The 25,612-nt window shown below is 43.0% G+C and overlaps 2 protein-coding genes across 5 annotated transcripts in view; one reads left to right on the forward strand and one right to left on the reverse strand.

Annotated features, from left to right (window-relative positions):
• The window catches only part of SVOPL (SVOP like), a 66,714-nt gene extending 64,230 nt beyond the window's left edge, over positions 1-2,484 (forward strand). The window contains exons 14-15 of the mRNA XM_049894606.1: positions 1,491-1,604; positions 2,191-2,484. Coding sequence (XP_049750563.1) covers positions 1,491-1,604; positions 2,191-2,484 — 408 coding nt within the window. The remainder of the gene's footprint in view (positions 1-1,490; positions 1,605-2,190) is intronic.
• Positions 2,485-8,524: 6,040 nt separating this feature from the next.
• TRIM24 (tripartite motif containing 24) overlaps positions 8,525-25,612 on the reverse strand; it is a 128,314-nt gene continuing 111,226 nt past the window's right edge. For 2 of the 4 annotated variants that reach the window (XM_049893909.1, XM_049893907.1), the window contains exons 13-19: positions 24,548-24,620; positions 23,373-23,556; positions 17,529-17,857; positions 16,705-16,837; positions 15,393-15,467; positions 13,332-13,481; positions 8,525-12,480 (exon numbers count right to left, since the gene is read on the reverse strand). In XM_049893909.1, coding sequence (XP_049749866.1) covers positions 12,274-12,480; positions 13,332-13,481; positions 15,393-15,467; positions 16,705-16,837; positions 17,529-17,857; positions 23,373-23,556; positions 24,548-24,620 — 1,151 coding nt within the window. In that variant the 3' untranslated portion in view covers positions 8,525-12,273. The remainder of the gene's footprint in view (positions 12,481-13,331; positions 13,482-15,392; positions 15,468-16,704; positions 16,838-17,528; positions 17,858-23,372; positions 23,557-24,547; positions 24,621-25,612) is intronic. The other 2 variants (XM_049893910.1, XM_049893908.1) reach the window with 1 other exon arrangement.

Here is a 25,612-nt window from a genome sequence, read left to right on the forward strand (position 1 = left end):
AGAAGCTGCCTTTGGTGACTTAGGCAGAAAAGGAATTTACTGGATGGATATCCAGTGACACTTATACTGGCTTGCTGGTCCTGGTAGGCAGTGGAACCTTGCCTCCCTTGGGGGAAGCCAACAACAAGACTAAGCAGTTTCTCCCCGACCCTGGCCAGTGTAACAGTTATGTGGCCTAAATTCCATCCACCAGGGCCCCACACCACCCAGGACTTCGAATCTGGTGCAAAGGACATGACATGGTGATAGTTTAGAGTTTGTTCTGGTGGTGGCCAGAGCTCCAGTGTCCAGTAACAGGTGGCAGCAATGGCAGAGTCCAGCCACATGCCTAACCATGTCATGGTTTGGTTGTGGCTGAAACTGCCTGGCTTCTTGTGGTTTCTACCCCTTCTCCGAGTCTCATTCTCCAACCTTCCAGAAGCAAACATATATGTGCTAGTTATAGAAGCTGCTGTTTGGGGAAATTTGTAATCTATTTCTGGAGACAGGATCAGAGAGTAGTACCTATTATCACTTGTTAGCTCAACTACAAAATAGATAATGATGTTAATATCGTGGAATCATTTGCTGATGGGGAAGGCAGCAGGCCTTATACACAGGGGTTGAGCTCCCAACTGCAGATCTTAGGGAACCCAGTGGTGCTAAGAACGCTATGCTTTGTGTCAGGGACCTGGGTGTGACTTGGACAAGCCATCATTTAGCCCCTGCTCTAGGCTTACCTGTAAATTGAGGAGGCTGGACCAGACCAGGTGATTTTGAAGGTCTCTCCAAATGGCAATATCATATTCCGTGTCTAGAGAGCTCTGCCATTTCTTAAGTCACTTCAGTTAGCAGTCCTTGAGAGTAGTGGCACTACCATGTTTGCTCTGCCCACTTTGGGCATAGTCTGGGGGTAACCACAGTATGAGAAGACATCCAAACTAGCCAGGACCAGGGAGAGAAGGGCCGGGTCAAAGGACATGTATGGATAGGCAGAAATCCAACTGCATGCAGAAAAACAGCCACACAGCAGAAAGTTTGATTGGTTGTCAAGCATGAAGTGTTTTGAACAGAGACGAGAAATGTTGGTCATCGTTGCAGAGACTTGGAGATTACAGCTCTCCCCAAAACACTTTCTTTTGGCTCATCTTGCTGGGACTGAGGGGGAGCATGGGTGTTTGTGGGGGCATAGCATGGAGTGAGAGGGTTAGAAGCTAAGCAAGCTGAAATGGCATGGGAGATGCTGACGCCCCACTGGAGATGCCTGAGGGGTGGGTGTAAAAGAGGCATAAGGTGATGTGAGTCCCAGCTCGTGGAGGAAGCCACAACATGGCCACCCCAGCTCAGCCCAAATCGCAGACCTGAGATGCCAAGATGCTGTTACATTGTGGCTGCCTAGGACCTCATGGATGTATTTGGGGGAGGGGGATCCTTGTTTTCCCTTTGACCTAAAGGCTCAGTGAGAGGTGGCTTGGGCTATGATAAATGGAGCCATTCCCTATGACTTGTAGGTCCTCATGAGTGCCTCGTTCCTGGGGGCCGTGTGTCTGTTCTCGTCCGTCTGTGTGATCTGCGCCATTTCTGCATTTACCCTCCCCATTGAGACCAAAGGACGGGCCCTACAGGTAAGTGACATGAGGAATGCTGATTCTCAGCCACCGCTTTGACCCAAGGAAAGGAAGTTGGTGTGGACAGCCTTCTTATCAGCAGACTTGTGAACAGACTATTGACCTTAACTAGCAGGCCTGTCACGCTCCTTTTGGGGTGCCCGCTTCTTCCTGCATGTTGCTTTGAGCGGCACTGACATTGAAAGTAGCCAAAGCTCTGTTAACTGTAGAAGCTGTGACCTGAATAACAGGGATGAGGATGGGTGAGAGTTGTCAGGCTGTGGCATTCTTCCCTCCACTTGTCCCTCTGGATGGTAGCATCACTGCAGAGTGGAAGGTGGCCTGGGAGCAGATGGCCAAGGGCATCACACTTAGGATGGCAGGTCTCCACATATCAGCTGGCTTCTTTCCCCTCACAGCACCCGCTGTCCGAGAAAGGATGTTGTTGGGTGTTGTCGATACGGACTCATAGTGACCCCATGTGACACAACGGAACTGCCCCATAAAATTTTCAAGGCTGTAAACCTTTACAGGAGCAGATCATCAGTTCTTTCTCCCGCGGGGCCATTGGGTGCGTTTGAACCCCCAACATTTTGGTTGACAGCAAGAGCGCTTAACCATCGCGTGCCGCACCAGCTGCCCTCCAACGCTATTAGGGGCCAGTGGACACTGCCTGTTCCCTCTATTTCACGAAGGGACACCCCAAATGTCAGGCTTGCTTGCAAGGGCAAGGTTGTCGGAGAGAGGCCTCTCCCACCCCTCTGCCCTTGTGTCAGTGAAGAGGGGTCAGCTCAGAGCACGGCCACCGGCTGCGTTCCTGACACCAAGCACAGGCTTGCTGCTGCTGCTGCGCAGGAGCACGTGTGTGCAGGGGGCGTTGGGGAGGGTGCGCAGTTAGGCTTGTCCTCAGCCACCTCTAAATGAGGCTCGTGGGGGGCCAGGACACTGCTGTGGCTGAACACGACCCTCGCCAGCTCCCAGGTCCCACCCAGAGTGTACTGTGGACATGTATCTGCATGGGTGCACGGGCACTATGCTGTGAGTACATACAGGTAAGGCAGGCACTACTGAGTAAAGGAAAACCACGTCAGTCTTGACGGGTTTTGCCCTCTGTCCAAACGTGCTGTTCCATTTTTTTCTTATCTTCAGGGCGATGTGCACTTTAATCACTGGTTAGCTGACATGTCATGTGTCCACGAATCCAGCAGCCTCCCTGCTTGGAGAAGTGACCCACTCACTCTGAAAGCCAGAGTCAGAATGACATGATTCCTATGCTTTCTCCTTTGATCTTCAACAAGGGTTATCACCCCCTTTACACGAATGAGGAGGCTCAGGCACAGGGAGGCCAGGTGACTTGTGTAAAGGAACATACCAGTCGAGCGGCCTTATGACTCTGCACTCCCTTCCAGTTTTTCAGGCTAGTTTTATTTTTTAGGTAGTATTACAAGTGACAATACCTATAGAACAAGCCTGGCTCACCATCTAGTGTGCCCCACAGACTTCGAATTCAAGTTCCCTTATTAAGGACTATCTTCTCCTCTTCTGTTGACTGGAACATACTTTTTAGGACCCTGGCAAAATAATATTGCATGTCTGCTTAAAAGTCTTTTGAGGGCCACTGTCTTACAACTTTCCCATGTTGATTCAATAAATACAAGTGCATAGGCTCTGCTACCTGTCTTTAGACAAACTGAAGAAATACATTTTTGAAAGAAGTTTGACCAGATGATTCCTAAAAATGTTGTGTTCTCACTCTAAAATGTCGTGAACCTAAAGACTGACAAGGTTGCAGTAACACGGTGGAAGTGTAGACATAGGATTCTCGGGTTGGAACTGAATCGCTGTATGAGTTATTTCTCTTTTGCAAAAAAGGTCTAAGGTGTACCTTGCAGTGTTGTGAACACTTATGAAACCACCTGGCTAAAGGAGTGTGCCAAAATCTTCTTCCCCTTCCAACAACATGCAGACAGCGTCCCGATAATTGGGCTGGGTGAGCCAACCTGGCCAAGAGTTTAAAAGTGGTATTGGTTCCATTTTACACTACTCTATGAAATTCCTTTTCAGCCCAGTCCCAACCAACTCTTGGCGAGAGGGTGTTTAAACGTGAATTTTTCTAAATGATGTCTGTACTGCACTAGAGTAACTGAATATACAGCTAGCATTGCATTTTCAGGTACACAAAGGTAAATGCTAGGATCTTAATTCCTTGCAAATGTATTAAGTGACCAATCTTTTATTGCTAGTTCTGTAGTTTACAGTGTCAGACAGCTGAATATAAACAGATTTATAAAACGTATTAATTTATTAAATCACTTTTTTTCCCTTAGCAAATTAAATGAAGGCCTGCAGACTGCCTACCAGAGAAGAAAAACATTTTAGGCTTCACAAAGAGCTTTGGTACTTTTTTTTTTTAATTTTTCTGTGTGCTACTAGGTAATCAAGAAAGTGATCCTGCATTTTTTACAAATGAAGCTAATACGGGGATGCGGTAGGAAACTATATATTGACTCTTCCCTGGGAGACAATATGAAAAACTTTTGTAAGACAGAGTTTAAGATTGGAAAAGTGGGAGATGGGTGGGGAGAGGGTGGCTTTTCTCCTTTGATATCTACTCTGCTAACTTTCATATGAATAAATACTGAATCTAACAAAATGCATATACATTTGTGCTGAAATTTTGTGGCTGAGGCAAGAACTTGAGCTGGTACCAGCAAGCCTTTCAAGCCAACTAGAATGGGCATTATGTTTGAAATTAATTAGCATATTCATTCCAACTGTGGCCTCCATTGTCTATTAACCACAATTTCTTATTAATAAAATAATCTGCTTAAATTAGCATGACCTTTGTATATACCAAGAAGCTGGAAATAAACTAATTTCTTCCAGGTATTCTCTATTTCTACTCTAATTTCATTACTTTAAGGAGTAATCTTTGATTGTCATGCTGCGATGAAGACGCAAGAACATAGCGGGTTTTCCTGTGTCACAGATGACCTGGAATGCTCGAGACGCCACATGGGTGCAAGTGGCCCTCCTAAGTCAGGTGGCTGTGGACAGAAAAGACCTAAGGCTTTGACAGTTACATTTCATTTCTTCTATTGTTGTTCAGGCTTCTTGTTGAGGCCATGAGGTTGGGGATCCCAAGGCTGTGCACCTGCTCCTGCCACCAGGAAAAGGACTCTCTGCCAACTCCAATGACATGGCCATGTACTGCTTCACCAAGGGTGCGAGTGATGACTGCATTTAAACCACAGGGCATACATGTCTTAAAGTCATTTAACTATTTCAGTAAAGGGCCAGAGTAAATATTTTACACACACACACACACACACACACACACACACACTCCCACACCCTTTAAAAGTTTAAAATCCATTTTCAGCTCTCAGGCTGCACAAGAGCAGCCCACAGCTACACTTGGCCTATGTGCCATGGTGTGCGGGCCCATCTCGAAGTCCAGTTATGAGATTTTAGGCCACAGTATTTTTGATGCAAAGATGTTTTGGCTACACGTATACGGTTAGCCAAACAATCTACCACAAATCTTAACTGAAAATTGAAAGCTGAGGTTAACATCAATTTATAATGAAAATCAACAGGTAGGAGTGGTTGAAAACCACAGCCCACTGACAACCACGGGCACACCCAAGTGTCTGTGGAGTGTCAGGCTCAGGGAGCTTGATGTCCACACTGCTTCACGCCCAGGCTTCCTCAGATCTAAGTGAGTTACAGCAAACACTACTAACATAATTTACTTGGCACTGAATTTGAGACGTCTTCAGTAACTCATATGCTGCTTATGCTACTTCTCAGTATTAGTCATCAGTGAAAAATAAAGCCAACAAATGTCAAGCCACTCATCTGTGAGAACTTGCCCTTTTTGGGATTGGTTTCACAGCCCACCAAAAGACCTGGAGACAATCCTGGTTGGGGTATTAAAACAGTGACAGAACTGGAATCTCTGTACAAGCACATTTTGCTTTTTATCCAATAGAGTTCAGAAGGGTTGAATTTGATTCCCTTAAGTCTCTTTAAGGAAACCCTGGTGGTGTAGCAGTTAAGAGCTATGGCTGCTAACCAAGACGTCGGCAGTTCTAATCCACCAGCTACTCCTTGGAAGCCCTAGGGAGCAGTTCTACTGTTCTACAGGGTCACTATGAGTCGGAATTGACTTGACAGCAACGGATTTGGTTTTTTTTTTAAGTCTCTTTAAAGCATAGTAATGGCAAAAAACCCTTCTGTAGTATGAATGCCAAAACTTACGTTTGGGGCTTTTTGTTACTGGGCTTTCTTAAAAACACACACTCATTAGTAAACCCCTCAGAGGATGAGCTTTACCGGCATCATTGTCAAAGCCTGGTGCCTGCTTCGTATCTGTTCTTCCCTCCTCTCGTTACAAACACCCCAGCATTCTCTGGAAAATGCCACTCTTCAGATCAATGCTTTCACACTGCAGGGGAGAAGACTCAACCCTAGGGGACCAGTATACTCCACCCCCCACAACCCTGGGGGACCAGTATACTCCACCCCCCACAACCCTGGGGGACCAGTATACTCCACCCCCCACAACCCTGGGGGACCAGTATACTCTACCCCCCTCAACCCTGGGGGACCAGTATATTCTACCCCCCTCAACCCTGGGGGACCAGTATACTCCATTCACCCCTCAATCCTCGGGACCAGTATACCCCATCCAACCCCACAACCGTGGGGGACCAGTATACTCCACCCCTCAACCCTGGGGGACCAGTATACTCCATTTCCCCCCTCCCTCCAAAACAACTGAGTTTCAGTCCATTGCAATGGAAAGATTCCTGACTGAATTTTCTGGGTCACTTGTCTTAGGGTTAAAGGTATTAATACCTACAATTTAGAATATGGGCAAAGAATTCACATTCACGACTATCCTGATACATGTTAGAAGATGTTAAAGTAGCCTTTCTTCCACACCACAGTTGAAAATGTGGGAAGGATGGCACTTTGTTAAATATTTTACTTCTAACTTCCAAGGAAGGGTTGTTGGAGGAGTCAAAATAGGACTTAATTATGAAGTAGAAAAAATATATTTTCTTTAGTGTTTTAATATTAGAGGGGATATATTTTCTAGTTTGTTTTAGTATAGCTGTATAAGCTGTGAGTAATCTCTAAACCAAATCAAACCTAGTGCTGTCGATTCCTACTCATAGCGACCCTACAGGACAGAGTAGAACTGCCCCATAGAGTTTCCAAGGAGCTGCCGACCCTTTGGTTAGCAGCTGTAGCACTTAACCACCATGTCACCAGGGTTTCCTAATTAATCTCTAGTCTTTGAAAAATGGCGCAGGTTCTGTTCAAGATATGGCTGAGCAGCCTGTTCCACTCTTAATAAGCATGACTGAGCTTTGTTTTGCAAATGGTAAACTTTACCAGAAGTCAAATGTTATCATGAGAGTAGAAGTAATTTAAGTTTAATTTGATTATAGAGCACTTAATTTTAGTTCTGAAATTCCCCCCAATTAAACCTACTGGCATCTCAAAATTGAAAATGTCCTGTGACCCTAATACCTTACGACATGTTTCCTCCTATTCAAAATGGGTGATTGAGAGTTTGACATAACTAACGCCATAATGATGCTCTAAGTAATCTCTAAGCATTTTTTCTTGCACCAGCTGCACTGGTCTCTTCCAAAGGGGTGTAGAGCTCTCTTAGCTCCTGTGGCCTTGGTCTCTCTCCTCTTTGTTCTTTTGAAAAACGGCCTTCAGCCTGCAGGATGGCAGCTAGGAAGGCTGCCCTGCGCTTTTGATCTGCAATTTTCTTGCTCCTTATCTCAGTCAGAGTGGACTTGGCAGAGCAGTTCCACTAGCCGAGATTCTTACTTAAGTTTTTTTCAGCCTGTTCCAAACATACAGATTAGAGTCCAGATGTCTGATATGCATATCTTTAGTTTAATAAAGAGTTTCTTGTAGTTGTTCTGTGATGTATAAGACCATCTGTGGGCTACGTGCTTAAAAACATTCGGTAACCCTGACCTTCCCCCTATAAAGCCCTCCCATTAGCCCTTTAGAGTGAGACAGAATTTGGGAGAAATTTAACCCCCTCTGTCTCTTGGACACCGGCGTTCTCTCTTGCTGCTTACTTCCTCCTGTCTCAGTATTGGCTTTGCGTCAGGCGGCTCAAATCCGAGATTTGTGGTAACAATTATGCTATTTAAAAGCTAATTTAACAATCAAAGAGAAGGCTGTCTCCACCCCACCAAAGTAAAGGCTATTAGATATCTAAAAGTGATTTTAAAAAATAGTAGTTATAATTTCTGAAAATTAAAACTGTCCAAGCTTTATAGCTGACATTAACACAGGCACGCTTCAGAATGACCTGCACAAGTCCCCACGCTGGGTCTTTCCCCTCCCGCCTGTCCCACCCCCATGGATCACAGACAAGTGGAATCTTCCCTGACATTTTTGGTTCTCCCACTTTCAGGGCCTGGTTTCCCTTAGGGGAAAAAAAATCAGTGATGGAAGATATCACCCACTTTCCTTCCTGCTTGTCAAATTACTTCTTTGCTTATCCTTCAAGACTGGTGAGAAAACTGAAATACATGTGTTACAATAATAAGAGAATCTTTTCCTAGTACAGTAATTTATGAACTAGTAGCTAGTACCTGGAGCCCTGGTGGTGCAGTGGTTAAGAGCTCAGCTGCTAACCAAAAGGTTGGAGCTCTAATCCACCAGCTGCTCCTTGGAAACCCTATGGGACAGTTCTACTCTGTACTACAGGTCGCTATGAGTAGCAATCGACGACAGCAATGGAGTTGGTTTGGTTTAGCTAGTCCCTATGTGTATCAATATTATGGCTAGAGGAATACACAAAGACAGCAACAGGGACTCTTAAACTAGTCAAGATACTGCTGAGTGACATACAATAATCTTGCCAGGAAAGAATCCTTATCGGTAAAACACAGTAAAAATCCATCAGTTAGTTTTTATTAACACCAATGCACCAGTCTATACCAAATAATTTTTTAAAAAAAGGAAGAAAGATAACAAAGACTACGGCCCTCAGATGTCCTTTACAACAAGAAGAATCTTCATGGAGAAAGAACTCTATGATCTGACTGCCTAGCATGCTCCTCACTCAGGAACACGAGTCACCAGCATGTGAATATGATACCCCAGATGAAGGTTAATAAACGTTTGTAAAGATATCAAGTATTCATTTGCATGAGGTTATAAATTATGTACACGGAAGGGCTCAATTTCAATAAGAAATGAGATGGTTGCGCTCATCACGGTCATGTCTGTCATTTTAATGGCCAACCAGACCACTCTGTTTCTCTCATTCATAAGGAACACAGATAAACAGATAACGAGTACATCTGCAATTTAAACCTAAACACCTTTTCTTCACATGCAGAAACCTACTTTTGGGATTCACACTGGCTTGTGGATCAGGCCTCGGTAAAAGGAAGAGTTTCTCCTTTAGGTGTCTCTCCAAGGAACCCAAATTTAAAGTTTAAGCACTCTGAAATGCAAATTCATAAGCCGAGCAATTGTGTACATACTCACCCTTTGGACTGCAGAGTTAACCTTTTCGAAAGCATTCCTGAGTCAGGTTACACCTGTATTACTGTGTGGTAGTATAACGTACAGCCTATCCTTCAGCTTGGAAGAGAGTAAAACTTCCCTGGGGAGGGGACACTTTTCTTTTCTTTTAGTAGCCTCCACTTTCCTGCCCTCCATTCAGAAAAGACAAGCAAAGCCTGTTAATTCAAAGGGCAAAATAACTGTACTGCCATATGACAATGTAAAATACTCTCTACTTTTAATACAATGTATCTCAGACCATTCCTACAATGATGTATACCTGGGTTTCCTTATTGGTACACCTCGGTCCATTCCTACAATGGAGTGCACCTGGGTTTCCTCACTGCCAGCACCGGGAAAGCTCATCAGGAGTGGGAACTGGGCAAACCCTGGTGCCCAAACATCTGCCTGTTCATAGCCTTGGCCAAGGTGTGGCCACATTCAGCAACGGTGGACCTGCAGCTATGACAGCGGCAACAAGGGCTCTTAGTCCAAAGCCTATGGGGGCTCTCCCAGAGCTTCTGATCGTAAGTAAAGAATGGGGTGCTTAAGTTTCAGTGAGGATTGCTTGAGTCATCCTGAGCTTTCTGGGGGATGTGCTCTAGATCTCGATGGTCATGGGGTACAACAGTAGGGCCATCTCACAGTTGACTGCTATCAGAATTTAAGGGCTACTTAGCTGGGATTCACCCAGGCGTGGGTACTTGTTAATAAGGTAACAGAGCTTTAATCTTAAACACCATTATAAACAGGCTATTTGGAGAGAGAAACCCAAGACATTTACTTTTAACATGGTCATTTATATTACATACAATTACAGGAAAGATGGTTCTCAACTGCCTTTCATTCAGCAAAAGTGTGGAAGGTGAAACAGGTATACTGACTAAAAAGCGTAACACGGCACTGAATGTAACAGTGAAAGTTTTGGGTACTGGTAGAAATTCTGGCTCAGTACCATTTAGGAAACTATTTTTTCTTCTCTTAACTTCTACCTCCTTTCTGGATGCTCCTCAAAATAATGTATTTGTGTTGCTCTGTTTTAGCCCAGGGACAAGTCTGGAAGAACAAATTGACAAAAGAACAGTATTCTAAGATATCAACAATAAACTTATTAGCAAAAGGTCCATAGCTGCTGTGCTAAAGATGTTTCAGCAAAAAAAGACAATTTAAAGGTACACAGGGCCGTCATGAGTTGGAATTGACTCGATGGCAAAGTTTTTTTTTTTTTTTTAATAAACGATATGCATTGTTATCAAAATGTGTTCAAATAGTCTTTGGAGAACAAATGTCAGACGCATATTCAAAACAGCACAACAACAAGAAACAACACATTTGGAAAGGTGACTGAGACTTTAACAGTGAATACTTAACTGACATACTGGACAAGACCTAAGTCTAAATAGAAAGTGGGAAACGGTTGCGAATAAGTTATGTTCTCCTTGTATTTGACCTTCTGCAGTACCTGACAACCCAGTGAATTAGTTATAGAATATCTGCAAGCTGTCCATTTTAAGAAGTGATGCCATGTGGGTAAGAGCAAGTCCTCAGCAATGAGTTAACGGGAGACGAGACAATCCAGAGGCTGGCGGTCTTTCACGTCAGCTCTATTCTATTCTATCGGCCAGGAGAAAGAAATTTCCTTCAGTCAACTAATGTTTTATAAAGGTTTCCTTTGGCAAACTAAAAATACTCCTGCATAAATATTTAGTCAAATGTTTGATTAACAAATGGAACAGCAATTTTCTTCTCCTCCACTAACCGAATTCCCTTCCTTGACGGTTCACGATCCTGGGAAGCAATGAGCAACAAGGGTGAGAACTAGATGCCGTCAGTCAGCCACGCTAGCTGGGCCGGGCCCACGAAGCACCGGCCTGCCCTCAGAGGACTAGATGCCGTCAGTCAGCCACGCTAGCTGGGCCGGGCCCACGAAGCACCGGCCTGCCCTCAGAGGACTAGGTGCCGTCAGTCAGCCACGCTAGCTGGGCCGGGCCCACGAAGCACTGGCCTTGCCCTCAGAAGATGAACCCTTTGTGTCTGTTTATCGGGAGAATGACACTCAGAGCTAAGGCAGACTAAAGGTTCGATCTGAAACTCTGACTCTTAAAAACAGGAAACAGATACTTCAGACAACACTTAATTTTCACTATAATTTCCCCCAACTGCCTGCTCCCAAATCCCACAACACACTTTCGTTCCGAATTGAAACTCACAGAAACTAGTTCCTTTCAGGGCAACTTATATTTAATACCCAAAGGGAATCTGATGAAGAACCCTCACAGCAAGTACAGCACCCATGGCTGCATCTGGAACTTAGGGTGGCTCCACCAAAAGTCAGACTGCGACAAGGACTGTGGTGACCTTAGGACCACCCGCACAGCTAAAAACCAACCAACCAGCCACACAGAGATACACAGCAAAACCAAACGTGTGGACGCTGACTTCCTCCGTGGACGAAGCTAAAGAAAGTCTAGCTTTAGAAACATATAAAAAACAGCCTCGAAAACCTGCTCTACAAAACGCCTCTGTATACAAGGTAGAAACAAAAACCAAACATTTGTTTTCCTGATTTTTCTTTAATACAGTTGCCATCTTACATGATATACTATTAGGTGCCTTCTTAACAGCATCTCATCTACCCTTTCGTGGCACCATCGGCTTCCCGGGATACAACTCTCATACCATTCACGTTCACAGAGTACTGCTCTCAGTACCACTCGCCGAACTCACACGGTCGGGCCGTCATTAATGGGTAGTGGTATTAGTTTTCTAAAAATGGATTAACACACACATTCAAACCACATTAAAACTTCAACTTAAGAGTTTATACGAAGTCTATTTCCTTTCTATAGTAGCTATAGCCCCAGATTGCCATTTCGAAATCCAAGAAGTGGGAAAAATGTCTTTTTATTTCATTGTTGATGCTTCTCTCTTTCTCGCTCTCCCTTCCTTCCTTCGTAAGAGGTTAAAAGAAATGGATTATTAAGCAAATCAAAGTCTAGTAAACATCAAAAACTTAGAGATCAGAGTGGTCACAAATTCTTCTTTGTAATGTTGTAATCACTGACAAAATGTTCTTGAAACCGCAAACGAAAACAGTCCAAAGTGCAGCACATGACAGTGGTGCTGCCTATTTAAGCAACTGGCGCTCCTCGATGCTCTTGAGGCGTTTCTTCCGGGGCTGTACAAAGTCATCGTCTGAATCATCACTAAAATTATCTTCTGGTTCATTCCTGAATTCTACCTTAGGAAACCTTTTATCTGGATAAAGGTTCTTGAGAAGTTCTTCAAAATAGCTTTCAAGTTTTATACCAGCATTGGCTACTTCTGAATCAGGCTGTTGGATGAAAAGGAAAACATGAATTAAAACAAACCAACCAACCACGCATTAAAAGCGAACAAAAAAAACTGCCACTCAGCACAAGGAATGAATCTCTCACACTCTTGTTCCCTCAGCATGCTTGTGACTCTGGAGACTGTGAATGTGAGTGGATTGTTTTGGAAAAATGTTTATGCATTTTTCTAGTAATTGATATAAAACAAATTAATAGTCTAGAGTTGGAAAAAGTCTAGAGAAAGTCAGCCAACGAGTGACTAACAGGCTTTGGCCTCTCAGGATTATTGTGAAAAGAGGTAGCAGTGGTAAGCCTGGATTTCCAAAGAGAGATCAAAGAGATGCCACAGTCCAGAACCATGGAACAGGTATTTCTAGAACAAATGAAATGAAATGTGGTCCTCAGGATGAGTAACCAACACACAGATCAAACCATCCACAAAGGGCTGTAGGTCAGTCAGATGTTTAGGTAAATGGACAGATAAAAGATTTTTAAATTAGAGCCACATGGACCACATCTTAATATTTCAAGACCAGCATCAGGAAGACTAAAGTCTGAAAGGGCTACATTTCAAGAAATAAGGGTAGAATAATAATCCTTCTAGGTTAGATGAAACTATTTTCTAAATTATCTACAAGCTATCAGCTATAATTTACATTTCCACTCACCATACAATACACCTTTGAATATAAATGTAGATAAAATCTTCCTATATTTACATCTGACAGAGGCGACCTTTTGGACATTTATGCTAGCATAGGTATCTCGGTCTCCTCATTTGCCGACATGGCGTTTGGTTGCAGGTTACTTTCACACTGCTATGGCAGGTTTGTTTTTTCCCCTCTTCTCTCACCTCATTGAATTCAGCACAGTTTTGAAAGATCAATCTAAAGTCAGAAACAAAGTCTTCAGGCTTTGTGTATATGGAATAATCCTCCTGTAGTCTTTTCTTGATGGTTGACAAGTCCATTGGATTTTTAATTATTTTGTAATAATCAGGCACCTTTCAAAATAAATGAGATGCTATAATACAAATAACGGACTTCTACCTGGTCCTAAATAAATCCTACTTCTCGTGTATACAAGTCAGATTGTTCTCACTGCTTCTCTGCATTATTCTGTCCTTGGTAAGGAAACCTATCCAACAACACTTACAAGTGCCCACTGCTTCCCCCACATTAGTGAATGTTTTGTGTCATTCCTTTTAAAATTTTTTTGCCAATTATTTTTAATGAAAAACTTGTCTTCACATTTTCCCTCTTAAACCTCTATTCTCTGTCTTCATGATGAAGCAGAGGGCAATTACTAGAAAGAGTACAGATGTGACATGCTTCTGCTGCCCCGTTAGCACATGAGGGGAAGAACGAGGACTGGCATCTGGGTTAGGCCCCAGCTCTGCTGCTCAACAACAGGACCCTGGGCCAGATACTTAACCTCGCTGAACCCTTGCCTCCTCATACTCCAAACACGATAATCCTACAACCTTACAGGATTTTATAATGAGATACAATTTATCAAGAAAAAGGGACCCATTTTGCTGCCGCTGCTGTTGGTACTAGGAAGAGCTTCTGAGTAGACAGCGTTGGTACTGGCGTTACAAGGCTCTTTCCTTGGGCTTATTTTCTCCTTCTTCTTTGGGCGTAAAAGGCCCCTCCCCTGGAAGTATTTATTTCCTTTCCTCATCTCACCTTCTCAAAACTTGTTCTCAAGAATGTAGTTGACTGTTACCAGCTCAGTATATTTACGAAGCTAGTTTTCTCATCTGGCATTAAGTTTCTAAACTTTTCAAACTGTAGAATAAATTTAGTAATAATTTCTTCAGGAATTTCAGACATCAGAAAATAACAGGAGAGTATATTTTGGCTAGTAGGCCCTTTCCAGCGCTCTAAAACCACGCAATAAAGTTCGTATCAAACTTTCAATGTGGACCTTTTGAAGTCAGTGTTAACACACATTTATCCATTGTTAAAATCGTCTTATTTCTTGAATTCTGGGTCTATAAAAGAGCTCTAGTGGCACAGTGGAAACCCTGGTGGCATAATGGTTAAGTGCTACGGCTGCTAACCAAGTGGTCAGCAGTTGGAATCTGCCAGGCGCTCCTTGGAAACTCTATGGACCAGTTCTACTCTATTCTATAGGGTCGCTATGTGTCGGAATTGACTCGACGGCAGTGGGTTTGGTTTTGCGTTTAGTGGCAAAGTGGTTAAGAGCTCGGCAGCTAACCAAAAGGTCAGCAGTTTGAATCCACCAGCCACTCCCTGGAAACCTTATAGGGCAGTTCTACTCTGTCCTATAGAGTCACTGTGAGTCGGAATCAACTGGATGGCAATGGATCTGGGCCTATAAATCAAGATAAGTACTGCGTTTTACGCAAGTAACACGTGCCTTCTACCTTTGTTTGCCAACCACACCCCCCCGCCAAAAAGTATTTTCATAAGTGCATTATGCTAATTTTTTATATAGCAACATGTAAAAAAAATGGCATAGAGGTGCTTATGAAAATACCTCGAAGGGGGAAGGGTGTGGTTGCCAAACACACACAGAAGGCACGTTATTTGTGTAAAAATACGGTACAGAGAATTTTGGCCTTTTATCTCAAATGAAGAAGTTTTCCAACAGCTTAGGTTATGCCTATACCTCCTGAGGGGAAAAAAACTGATAGAAATCGTTCCAGGGAATAGTTAGGCAACATCAATAAGATCAGAATGAATGGAAGTTTTGGGCCAATTAGTAATGTTAAAATGTATCTATTTAGGATCAGAGCATTCACTATATACTAATAACCTCTTAGGTTTGAATTAGATATAATTAACCAACAGCTGGAAAATGGTGTAGAAACTAGATTCTCATAAATCAAATTTCAGAAAAGTCATTGCGATGTGTGAAAAAAGCACAAAGTATCATTAATACTTACGGTTAGAGGAACTGGGTCTTGAAAAGCCAGGCTCATTTCATGGCAGTAAAGAAATAAAAGTAGCCGTTCACACTTCTAAGCAAAAATAAACAAATAAAAATTAAAACAGAACAAAAAATAAACAAAAACCATGAAGCCACAGCTTATTTTTAATAATAATCTCAAAGGTCTCAGAGTACCAGAATAAAAATGAAAACACGACGAATAGAAGAAAAATTAGGACGCTTGGACTTTTGCTCTCCTGAGCTGTACTGGTGGGCAGTTTGGGGAGTATGTGATCGCTGAGAGCAGTCCCTGTAATTAAACCAGGAAACAGTGTCACTAGAAACCCATCTGAAGTTCAAAAACAAATTTCCACCTCTCATTCCAGTCTGTATACCGTGCATCAGTTACAGGTGATGTAGGAAGAAGCATGTACTCAGAGATCCAGGTGCGAGGTCTCCCCATGGAGTGCCCGGAGGCTGTGGAATGTGGGGTGGGAGGGTGGGGATAAGGCTCTGTGGCTTCTCAGCCTGGGCGCCAGTGGACCCGGGGCAGGTCTTGCAGTGTGTGCGTTTGGTCCCCCTCCTGCATGACAACTGTTGTACTGGCTGTTCTACTTAATAACTTAGCAAAGGAGGTTATTTATTAATAAAAAGGTGTTGACTTAGTAGCTTTAAATGTTAATTCCAGTTAAATATATTAACTGGCTTTGGTGTATAAACCTAGTACCTTATGGTGAAAGAAATTTGAGGAAGAGTATAATAGAAAAATCCATCTCTCCTTGCTGCCGACTGTCAACAAATTTTGAGGAAGAAACATACTTGTGGTAGAAATAAAACAAAATAAAGTTTACTCATGAGAGACTAAATTCAAAAGTCAGGTCACATAAAATTACTTGTTCCATCTTGTTCAGGTACAATAGCTTAAACTTTTCTAAAACATGTATAAAACCAAAAACCCCAAACCACTGCCATCGAGCCGATTTCGACTCATAGCGACCCTATAGGACAGAGCAAAACTGCCCCACAGAGTTTCTAAGGAGCGCCTGGCGGACTCAACTGCTGACTGTTTGGTTAGCAGCTGTAGCACTTAACCACTACACCATCAGGGTTTCCAAAACACGTATTTAAAAAAAAAACCTACTGCCCTCGAGTCGATTCCAACTCATAGCGACCCTATAGCAGTGTTTATTTTTTTCTAACAAAAAAGGAAATCAGTATGAAATTTGACTGAACATCTGCTTCTGTGATGAAATGCACACCTGCATCACCATCACAAATCTAACAGAAAACTGGTGAACACTCGAGGTTGGAAATGCTCGGGAACTTACCCTTTTATCAATTGGCATTAATCTACCAAGGCCATCGCTCTTCTTCTTTTCCGAGCTGTGACCGGGAGCATCGCAATCATATTCCACTTCTGGTTTCGATAAGTCTCGGCAGAAAGTGCAAATCCACTCTCCGCTGCAGGGGAACAATGCGCTAATGAGTTCCTGAGGCATCAGTTCTCGTCACCACCTCCGCCACCCCCCACCTACAGCACCATGCGTCTGGCATGGATTCTTTACTGAGCACTTAGCGCACATCTGTTATGCGCACAGCAGCATGTGGAAACAGCAGGAGAAATACAACGCAAGGGCCTAAGCAGTTAGCATGGTCTAGCTACGGAGGCATGAGATGCATGTATAAAACACATACAGCAAATAAAAAAAACACAGGTGAAACTGTGGATGACGTGAGGTGTTAATAGCACTGCTTCTCAAATGATTCACGAAAAACGCACGAAATTTTTAAAAAGTAAAACCATTAAAGAACTGAGAGATCAACCCAAGGGTCTTTATCATCATCTTGTTCGGTGTGTTTGGGAACTGAACTGAGATTATTTGTCAATTACACAGCTCAATGCCTGACAAATAAGATTCAATAGCTGTGGTAGTTGTTAGGTCTGAGGACCACCGTCCCACCTAACTCCGTGTGGGAACGTAAAGGGCCTGCTGTTTTCCTGCTCATGACAGAGCAGTTTCTGGAGAGAAGCAAAGGAAGCAGGTAGGACCCGTGGAATGCATGGGCAGGTTTTGCGTCACAATCATCTCCAGAAGTTGACTGCTGCTCTCACTGACAGCGAGAGGCTGTGGGAGGGCAGCAGCACTCCTACCTGGGGAAATTGGCCAGCGTGGGCACGTGGCAGGACAGGTGGAACACTTTGGGGCACTTCTCACAGCACAGGAGCTCCCCTCCGTTCTGACACACTGCACACCAGTCCTCGTTGGGGTCGTCCTCTTTCCTCGTGTCTCCAACATGGAGGGGTGACTTCTGGGCGGTGTCCAGCCACTGGGACTTGCCATTGGAAGGGCTTTCTTGGTGGAGGCCAGGCTGGTCTCCCGTGCTGTCTGGAGCATCTGACCTGGGGGCTGCCTCCTCAGAGGCAGAACCCTGACTGCTGTTCAGGAGCAGAGAGGTGAGGATGCTTCTAGGATAGCTGGTCTGCAGTGGAAAGAGGGAACAGTATACAGAGACACATATTTTTTAATCAGTATTTTTATTAGTCCTATGGCAATTCTGAGCTGTAGACTGCTCTCTCGTGGCCTTCTGCTTGTGTCAAAGGAGTCTGTGAATATGCATGAGAGCAGAATATGTTTGTTACCTACAGTGGTCCCCAAAGACACAGAAGACAAGGACCTCTACTGAAAAATATCATCACAACAGGAGACCGGCATCATGGATTTAATTATGACTGCCAAAGATATGTGTTGTAAATCCTAACCTCTATGCCTGTCGTTATAATTCCATTTGATAATAGGCTATCTTTGTAATGTTAACGAGGCAGAATTAGTGTAGGGTGTATCCTGAGTCAATCTTTTTTTTTTTTTTTAAATAATTTTTAGTGTGCTTTAAGTGAAAGTTTACAAGTCAGTCTCTCACACAAAAACCCACATACATCTTGCTACACACTCCCAATTACTCTCCCCCTAATGAGACAGCTCGCTCCCTCCCTCCACTCTCTTTTCGTGTCCTTTTCGCCAGTTTCTAACCCCCTCCACCCTCTCATCTCCCCTCCAGGCAGGAGATGCCAACATAGTCTCAAGTGTCCCCCTGATCCAAGAAGCTCACTCCTCACCAGCATCCCTCTCCAACCCATTGTCCAGTCCAATCCATGTCTGAAGAGTTGGCTTCAGGAATGGTTACTGTCCTGGGCCAACAGAAGGTCTGGAGGCCATGACCACCGGGGTCCTTCTAGTCTCAGTCAGACCATTAAGTCTGGTCTTATGAGAATTTGGGGTCTGCATCCCACTGCTCTCCTGCTCCCTCAGGGGTTCTCTGTTGTGTTCCCTTCAGGGCAGTTATCGGTTGTAGCTGGGCACCATCTAGTTCTTCTGGCCTCAGGATGATGTAGTCTCTGGTTCATGTGGCCCTTTCTGTCTCTTGGGCTCGTAATTACCTTGTGTCCTTGGTGTTCTTCATTCTCCTTTGATCCAGGTGGGTTGAGACCAATTGATGCATCTTAGATGGCTGCTTGCTAGCGTTTAAGACCCCACACGCCACTCTTCAAAGCGGGATGCAGAATGTTTTGTTAACAGATTTTATTATGCCAATTGACTTAGATGTCCCCTGAAACCATGGTCCCCAGACCCCTGCCCCTGCTATGCTGGCCTTCGAAGCATTCAGCTTATTCAGGAAAACTTCTTTGCTTTTGGTTTAGTCCAATTGTGCTGACCTCCCCTGTATTGTGTGCTGTCTTTCCCTTCACCTAAAGTAGTTCTTATCTACTATCTAATTAGTGAATACCCCTCTCCCACCCCCCCTCCCCCTTCTCGTAACCACAAAAGAATGTTTTCTTCTCAGTTTAAAACTATTTCTCAAGTTCTTATAATAGTGGTCTTACACAATATTTGTCCTTTCGCAACTAATTTCACTCAGCGTAATGCCTTCCAGGTTCCTCCATGTTACGAAATGTTTCACAGATTCACCACTGTTCTTTATCGATGCGTAGTATTCCATTGTGTGAAATATACCCTAATTTATTTATCCATTCATCCATTGATGGGCACCTTGGTTGCTTCCATGTTTTTGCTATTGTAAACAGTGCTGCAATAAACATGGGTGTGCATATATCTGTTTGTGTTGAGGCTCTTATTTCTCTAGGATATATTCCAAGGAGTGGGATTGCTGGATCGTATGGTAGTTCTAACTTTTTAAGGAAGCACCAAATTGATTTCCAAAGTGGTTGTACCATTTGACATTCCAAGTCAATCTCTTTTGAGACAAAAAAGGGATTAAACAAGCAAGCAGAGTAGAGAAGGGGTAAGATAGATGCCAGGCCACATGGAGATCTCCAAGGAACCAGGAAACAGAAGCTGAACAGACAAGGACCTTCCTCCAGAGCCAACACAGAGAAAGCCTTTCCCTAGAGCCAGTGCTCTGAATTTAGACTTCTAGCCTCCTAAGCTGTGAGAAAATAAACCTCTGTTTGTTAAAGTCATCCACTTGCAGTATTTCTGTTATAGCAACACTAGATAACTAAGGCAACTGGTAATAAGGGGGTGGAGCTAGAAGAGGGAAAACGCTTGAGCTTGCTGATGGCTATAGACTCTGGAGACTGGGTGAGCAGTGTGGAAGTCAACTGCATGAACTCTCAATAGATTTTAGTGGGGCTGTTAATTCACATCATATTTAGACACAAACACTACACCTAAACACAAACTATGCCTAGTGTAGGCTTCTTGTTGTTCACAGAAAGATACGGTGTCTTAATTCTTACAAGCGAATCACCCCTGCAAAGGACACTAATAACTTTAGAATGAAGTTAAAATTTTTGTTGGAGCCTAGAATGGTGAAAATTTCAAATTAGTAACAAAAACTGTTACCTCCTCCAAATACATATATTTTTAAGTTTCAAAGTTATAAATGTAGATATAGTGAAAAGCATGGGCATATAATCTCATTTCCTGGAGGAAGACATTTTCAAATCACTTACCTTTTTCCTTTTACTGTTTACCTCCAAATTTCTATAACGCATTTCCACTGCAATTTCTTTGTTTTTCAGTTTTAGCCGTTACGCTGGATTCCTACCACAGAAGATTGTTTTTGCTTGCTGACACTCTCCCCTCCGCCTCCTTCCTAACACACGTGCACACACTCTCAGCTCATCCCATTCTGTCAGCAGGCTTAATCAAGCACTGGTTTTTTAGCTGGTAGGGGCCAGTATTTTTGTTTATGGCTAGCATCTATTCCAGCTGATCACTGTCTCTATTGTACTGGTCAAGTAGAGTGAAAATCTCAATCCTGGTTAAATGCACATTCAGGTTATATTCTGGTTAGATCAGTTTTTAGTTACATCTATATTAGGGTCTACACTTTGTGACTGTAAATACTGTTCACTGCAGAACCACAGAACGGAGTAAGACTACATTTCCTTTTATGAATAGCTTTTTGTTTTTACTAAGAGTTGATATGACCTCATTTTTTTCCATTTGCTTTCTTTCTAGGTACCTATCTCTATTAAATGAAGCAGGAAGCATCAAAAGAAGATGGAAGGAAGACACAGAGTCACTATACCAAAAAGAACTGGTCGCCGGTCAACCATTTCAAGAGGTGGCATATGATCAGAAACTGATGGTACTAAAGAAAGAAATCCAAGCTGCTCTGAAGGCACTGGTGAAAAGCAAGGCTCCAGGGATTGATGGAATACTAATTAAGATGTTTCAACAAATGGATGCAGTACTGGAAGTGCTCACTCATCTATTCCAAGAAATTTGGAAGACAGCTACCTGGCCAACTGACTGGAAGAGATCCATATTTATGCCTAGTCCCATGAAAGGTGATCCAACCGAATGTGGAAATTATCAAACAAAACCATTAATACCACATAAAAGTGAAATTTTGCTGAAGAGCATTCAAAAGCAGCTACAGCAGTATACAGACAGAGGGCTGCCAGAAATTCAAGCCAAATTCAGAAGAGGATGTGGACCCAGGGATATCATTGCCACTGTCAGATGGATCCTGGCTACAAGCAGAGAATTCCAGAAAGATGTTTACCTAGGCTTTATTGACTATGCTAAGGCATTCAACTGTGCAGATCATAACAAATTACTGATAACACTGCAAAGAGTGGGAATTCCAGAACACTTAATCGTGCTCATGAGGAACATGTACATACATCAAGAGGCAGCTGTTCAAATAGAACAAGGGGATACTTTGTGGTTTAATGTCAAGAAAGGTGTGCGTCAGGGTTGTGTCCTTTCACCATACCTATTCAATCTGTATGCTGAGCAAATAATCTGAGAAGCTGGACTATATGAAGAAGAATGGGGCATCGGGATTGGAGAAAGACTCATTAACAACCTGCGTTACACAGATGACACAACCTTGCTTGCTCAAAGTGAAGAGGGCTTGAAGCACTGATGAAGATCAAAGACCACCATCTTCAGTATGGATTACACCTCAACATAAAGAAAACAAAAATCCTCACAACTGGACCAATAAGGTACATCATGATAAATGGAGAAAAGATTGAAGTTGTCACAGATTGCGTTTTACTTGGATCCACAATCAACAGCCATGGAAGCAGCGTTAAGAAATCAAAAGATGTACTGCACTGGGCAAATCTGCTGCAAAAGACCTCTTTTTAAAGTGCTGAAAAGCAAAGATGTCACTTTGAAGTCTAAGGTGTGCCTGACCCAAGCCATGGTGTTTTAAATCGCCTCATATGCATGTGAAAGCAGGACAATGAATAAGGAAGACTGAAGAAGAATTGACGCCTTTGGATTGTGGTATTGACAAAGAATATTGAATATACTACGGACTGCCAAAAGAACTTAGAAATCCATCATGGAAGAAATACAACCAGAACGCTCCTCAGAAGCAAGGATGGCGAGACTAGGTCTCACATACTTTAGACATTTTATCAGGAGGGATCAATCCCTGGAGAAGGATATCATGCCTGGTAGGGTAGAGCATCAGCGAAGGAGAGGAAGACCCTCAGTGAGATGGACTGACACAGTGGCTGCAACAATGGGTTCAAACATACCAATGATTTTAAGCATGGTGCAGGACTGGGCAGCGTTTTGTTCTGTTGTACATAGGGTCACTATGAGTCGGAACCAACTCAATGGCACCTAACAACCTCTCATTCTCACAGTCTCCAACAGGGATGTACAATGCTTCTTAATGCCCTTTACTCCTCTTCGGGGCATCCGCTTGGAGGCCTCTTTACTGCCTGCGGGGCAGCTGTGGTCTGGAGGCTGGTCTTCCTTCCACCCTGACATGCATGCTCTTTGTCTCCTTCTGTGTTAGACCCCACTCTTGGGATCTTATGTCTTCTTCCTTCTTGGTTTACCTTTTTTTTTTTTTTGATGACGCAAACTGTCAAATATCTTCCTGAAAATGAATGCGTGGAAATAAAATAAGATTCTGCATACTTGAAAATGTTTATTTAATCTTCAAGCATGAGAGGGAATTTGCCCAGTATAGAATTCTGGTTAGACAGTATTTTTTTCCCACAAGTTTGGTATTTCTCTACTGTTTTCCAGCTTCTAGTGTTGCTGTTCAGAATTGGTGCCATTATCATGTCTGATCTTTATATAAGGTGTTCTTTTCTCTGCAAGCGTTTAGAATCGTCTCTTGTTCCCTAGCATTCTGGAATTTATGATGGATTGTATTTTTCATGTATGGTTCTGGTACCTGGCAGGTCCTTTCAATCCAGGTGCTCACGCCCTTCAGTGGTGGGAAGTTTTCTTATATTATCTCTTTGGCAACTACCTTCCGTCTGTCTTATGTATTCTCTTTTTTGAAAGTCCTCATCTGAGCTTCTGATTTTCCTAACTTTTCTCTCATGTTCCCATCGCTCTGTCCTTTCATTTGCTTTACTAAGAGATTTCCTCAACTGTTCTTTCAACCCTTGTGCTATTTCTCTGCTTTTAAGTGTTAACACTTCTGCCTACGAAGAGGTATTCACAGTCTCGCCCGACCCCTCAACCAGAACAGCATTATAATCACTGACGTGAATAGTTACATTCTGAGGCCTGGATTCTTCATCTGATTCTTGTTTCACTATAACAACAGGAAAATCGTAATTTTCAGGTGGTGGTCCACTGTTTTCTTGCTTTATTCGGATCGGCTCTAGCATGACCACTGGGACTTTGTGTGTAGAGTCGGCGCCTGCTGGCTTGCTAGAAGAGCCAGAGCTGTAAGAGAAGAGAGGTGAGAATCGGAGAGTGCTACAGCTTCACAATAATGATAACTGCCTGCATGGGCAATAAACTACACATAACCGAAGTACAAGAGGCTAGACGCAAACGAAGTGCCATTCAGGATAATACAGGCTTACATGTAAACCTATCTAAGTAGTTACATTATACATCTGGAAAGACAGTTAAATAAAATCTGAATTGAAATAAAACTGATTTCCATATTCTGGGGCTGCAAAATTGAGCAATCAGACTGAGTACTTTAGAACTAGCATCCTCTTGAGGCTTCTCTGTTTCCCTCTCTGGTCAGTGATGGAGAACTCCAGGCTCACTGGAATGATTTGCTGTCACAATCTAAGTCTGAGGACAATTAGCAAGGGCTGTCATTTACTGGTGTGCTGCTATTTAAAGAGGATAATGGGGCATTTATAGATGGTCACTGTGTTCTCCTGGGATTAAAGGCAAATACTTTCCCTTGGAGGATGTTCCTTCCATATGATTAGGGAAGTATGAACTGGGTTCACTAACAGATATTTTCAAGTATAATGCGGGAGAAGCCAAGGCAATAACTAAAACTAGAAGTTCAACAACTGTAATTTTTTTCTTTTATTATATAGCCAATGTTTGATCATTAGAAAGTCAGAGTATTAAAATCAGCATAAAATTATTGTTTCTTTGGATTTTCCCCTAAGTTTTCATCTGCGAGTGTCTCTATACTGTACAGTGTTACACCTATTTCATTTTGACTTTTCCCTTATTATGCTACCGTCAAACATTGCATTTTATGATCAACATATAGACAAATATTATTCTATCTTTAAGGGTAAATTCATACTTTAAATCCCTTAACTAATTTATTAAATGTAATATGCAAATTAAAAATAAAGGAAATTGTTTAAAACATATAGAGTACCAAAGCATGTTGTGCACTGGCAAGAGAAGGCTAGTGGAGAGTGTCACGTACTAGAGAACAAGGTCAGTTAGTTACCTTCCTCGGCTGCCGACGCTGGAGGCACTGGGTGAGCGTATTGGGGGGTGGACACTAGTCATAGTGACAGGCCCTGTGGGAGGGAACCACACAGTCATCAAATGAATGAGGAATCATGGACCAAGTTCTCACAGAATATACTCACTCAGCACTACATTCAAACTGGGCACATCATGCAATTATGTAATACAGTCATAACACAGTCTGTTCTGTTCTGCAAAACTAAACTAGCAAGGCTTCTCGACTTTGGCACCACTGATATTTTGGGCCAGATAATTCTGAGTTTGAGGGGGAGGATGGTCCTATGTCCCACAGAGCATCCTTTGCCTCTACTAGTTCTTACAGGCTAATAGTATCTCTCCACTAACCCACCCTATGCTGTAGCGATCAAAAATGTCTCCCAACATTGCCAAATGCCTCCTGTGTGAGAGTGATCAAAGTAAGGTCTCAGTGAGGACCCTCGTACCAATAAAAGCTGTAGAAGAAAATAAAAATGGTGGGGCTGATAGGGAAGCAGTCCAAGAAAGAAAACTACACAAGTATAGTGAGACCAATTAACAGACGATTTTGATAGAGAGACTCAGACTTGTAGCTGTAAACAAATGGAAGGTACTGGACGGTTGCCACGAAAACAATGATAAACAACCTGTGCTCTGAAGGAGTGCAGATTCGAGGAAGGAAAAGTTGGAGTTAACACCAGGCCAAGAAAAAGAGGGGAAACTGCTGTACTAACCCCAGACTGAAGTGATGAGGGCCCAAACTAAATGGTGACAGCAGGAATACAATGCCAAGTAGGAAACAGAAATTTCAAAATGTTATGGACTGAATTTTGTCCTCCCAAGATATGTGTTGTTAATCCTAACTTCTATGTCTGTGGTTACAATCCCACTTAGGGAATATGTTGTCTTTGTTATGTAAATGAGGCAGAATTAGTGTTGGGTGTATTTTGAGTCAATCTTTTTTGAGATATAAAAGAGATTAAAGAAGTGAGCAGAAGCGGAGACAGGGGAAGAGAGATGCCAAGCCATATGAAGATTGCCCAAGAGCACAAGCTCAGAGACAAGG

This window comes from Elephas maximus, chromosome 8 (assembly GCF_024166365.1).
Source record: "Elephas maximus indicus isolate mEleMax1 chromosome 8, mEleMax1 primary haplotype, whole genome shotgun sequence".
Taxonomy (NCBI): Eukaryota; Metazoa; Chordata; class Mammalia; order Proboscidea; family Elephantidae; genus Elephas; species Elephas maximus.